General features: G+C 34.2%; 1 protein-coding gene across 1 annotated transcript; it reads right to left on the reverse strand.

Annotated features, from left to right (window-relative positions):
* Window positions 1–563: 563 nt before the first annotated feature.
* Window positions 564–1,959, reverse strand: LOC109591887 (uncharacterized). The gene is made up of 2 exons (XM_020007491.1): window positions 1,674–1,959; window positions 564–1,607 (listed from the first exon to the last, which is right to left on the reverse strand). Exons 1-2 carry the CDS (start codon window positions 1,951–1,953, stop codon window positions 634–636), a joined length of 1,254 nt encoding a protein of 417 aa, XP_019863050.1. The 5' UTR covers window positions 1,954–1,959; the 3' UTR covers window positions 564–633.
* Window positions 1,960–1,979: the final 20 nt, after the last annotated feature.

The raw sequence follows: 1,979 nt of genomic DNA on the forward strand, positions 1-1,979 counted from the left end.
ACTACACAGGGAAGTTGGGAATAACATTGCAATGTCACTTCATTTTGTTTCATAAAGATGGCGATGTATCCACCAAAGCAACAGACATCATAAACAGACTTGGTGACAGGGATGATGTAAGAAATAATGTATTCAGCAAATTTATTACTACATGCTCTTTTTTAATGTAGCGTTACACAAGATCTATAATTGCATATGACATCAAGTTAGTTCAAGCATCTCCTGCATGGCAATACACTGCCAAAGGAGGCGGGGAAGTTATGCAAGAAAAATGTTACATCAAAGCATTGATTGATATCAATAGCTTTAAATCAGATGGTGATTTTATTTGCCCAGAAAAAGTACACGATGATATATATGCAGTGTTGAAAGATATCTGGCCCAAGTGGTTAGTTAATATTCAATGCATTATTTTCAATTCTTTTATGTAGCACAATTAACATGCAAGAGATTCCACCTCCATGAGTTAAAAAATTAATTTCTTTTAAAAAAGTTGACAAAAATATTTATATATATATACATGATAATAACATTATTCTATAATAAAAATAACATCTTTTCTGATAATAATATAGCAATAAAATAAGCCAGCAAATTTTGTAGCATGTGCCCACTGCTTACTTTGTAGCTGCTTTAGCAATCCTTTCTTCTTTTCGCGTAAATAATAGCAAATAACAAAAATAAAAACAATAATGTGAAAAGGCCAAGTGGAATGGAAGGGATCCAGTACTTTGAAAGATAAATGTAGACTTGCTTTGTTATAAATGTAGTGAACAGATTCACTTTCCCTTGAAATGCATACGTAGAGTTAACAAAAAGACAAACATCGCTGTTATGTCTGCTCTTCTTGAAATTTATAGAGCAAGATTTATTTGAATGAGTAAGATGGCACTCATCACCTCTGTATCTTGCTTCATTCAAATATGCTGATATATTTCCTGAAATGCTGACATTAACTTTAGTTTGATTAACTACAGCAAGAACAAAATAGAGCAGAGAATTACGTGGTAATGTTATTGAGAATGAATGAGTTCCATTACTACCAACACAATCTGAACTGTATACGGAACGAGGTTGATCAGCTTGAGGATCTCTAGCAGCATTATAGTAGCTAATGTAGTCGGAGTGAATAGAAAAACCAAACAATCTCATTGCGCAAGAGACCCTGACAGGATTGCTATTTACCAAATCGATAGAGTAATTAAGAGTCCCTCCACCACTTGCTGTATAAATAGGCTCGTAGCAAGTATTATAGGAAACAGGGATAGGAAGAGTGTGGATAGAAGAAGTAGTAGACATACATTTATTTAAATTAATGTATGGTAGGACTTGCTGGTATGTGCTAACTTCATGTTCAGGTATGGTGTATATAGTGGCACTATCCAGTGTAATGGCAGTTGCATTGACTGTATCTGTTATTGAAGTATCGTAGCATTCCAATTTAACGTTGGTACTGAGACCGATAATTGGATAGGTCTTATTTTGTGGATCTCTTACATTGACGTTCATAACTTTAGGTTTCAAAAATATCACCACAAGACTAATGATAAACGTGATGGAGAATAAGAGAAGAAATATAAGTGTCAGGGTCATCCATAAACAACAACCTAAAGGTATTGAAAAATACAATTAAACAAATAATATTATTCACATAAAAATAATGAATAACATACAATTTTTCTTTGGTTTAGGTACTAAAATCTGATGACGTTGTTGATATTGAACTATCTCTTTCGGATATTCTAGACCGCAATCCTCAAACCACTTTAAGACATTACTCAAGTTGCTTGGATCAAAAACAGGCTTAGGGTCGGCTTCATTTGGTCGAGGCTGGTTGCAGTTTACGAGCTCCAAAAGATGACAACGTGACTCTATATTGTCAATGCTGTGACTATGAGACAAAACTTCACGTACGACATGATCTCGCAATGCTCTATAATGATTGTCACTCATCGAAGTCATTGCAATAGTGAGTGTCA

This window comes from Amphimedon queenslandica, unplaced genomic scaffold (assembly GCF_000090795.2).
Source record: "Amphimedon queenslandica unplaced genomic scaffold, v1.1 AMPQUscaffold_6960_Cont21085, whole genome shotgun sequence".
NCBI lineage: Eukaryota > Metazoa > Porifera > Demospongiae > Haplosclerida > Niphatidae > Amphimedon > Amphimedon queenslandica.

Excerpts from the sequence above, each read along its gene's own strand:
- LOC109591887 (XM_020007491.1), bottom strand. The coding sequence starts at position 1,953 with ATGAGTGACAATCATTATAGAGCATTGCGAGATCATGTCGTACGTGAA. Across the intron at positions 1,608-1,673 it reads ACCTAAACCAAAGAAAAATT|GTTGTTGTTTATGGATGACC; the intron begins GTATGTTATTCA and ends CAATACCTTTAG.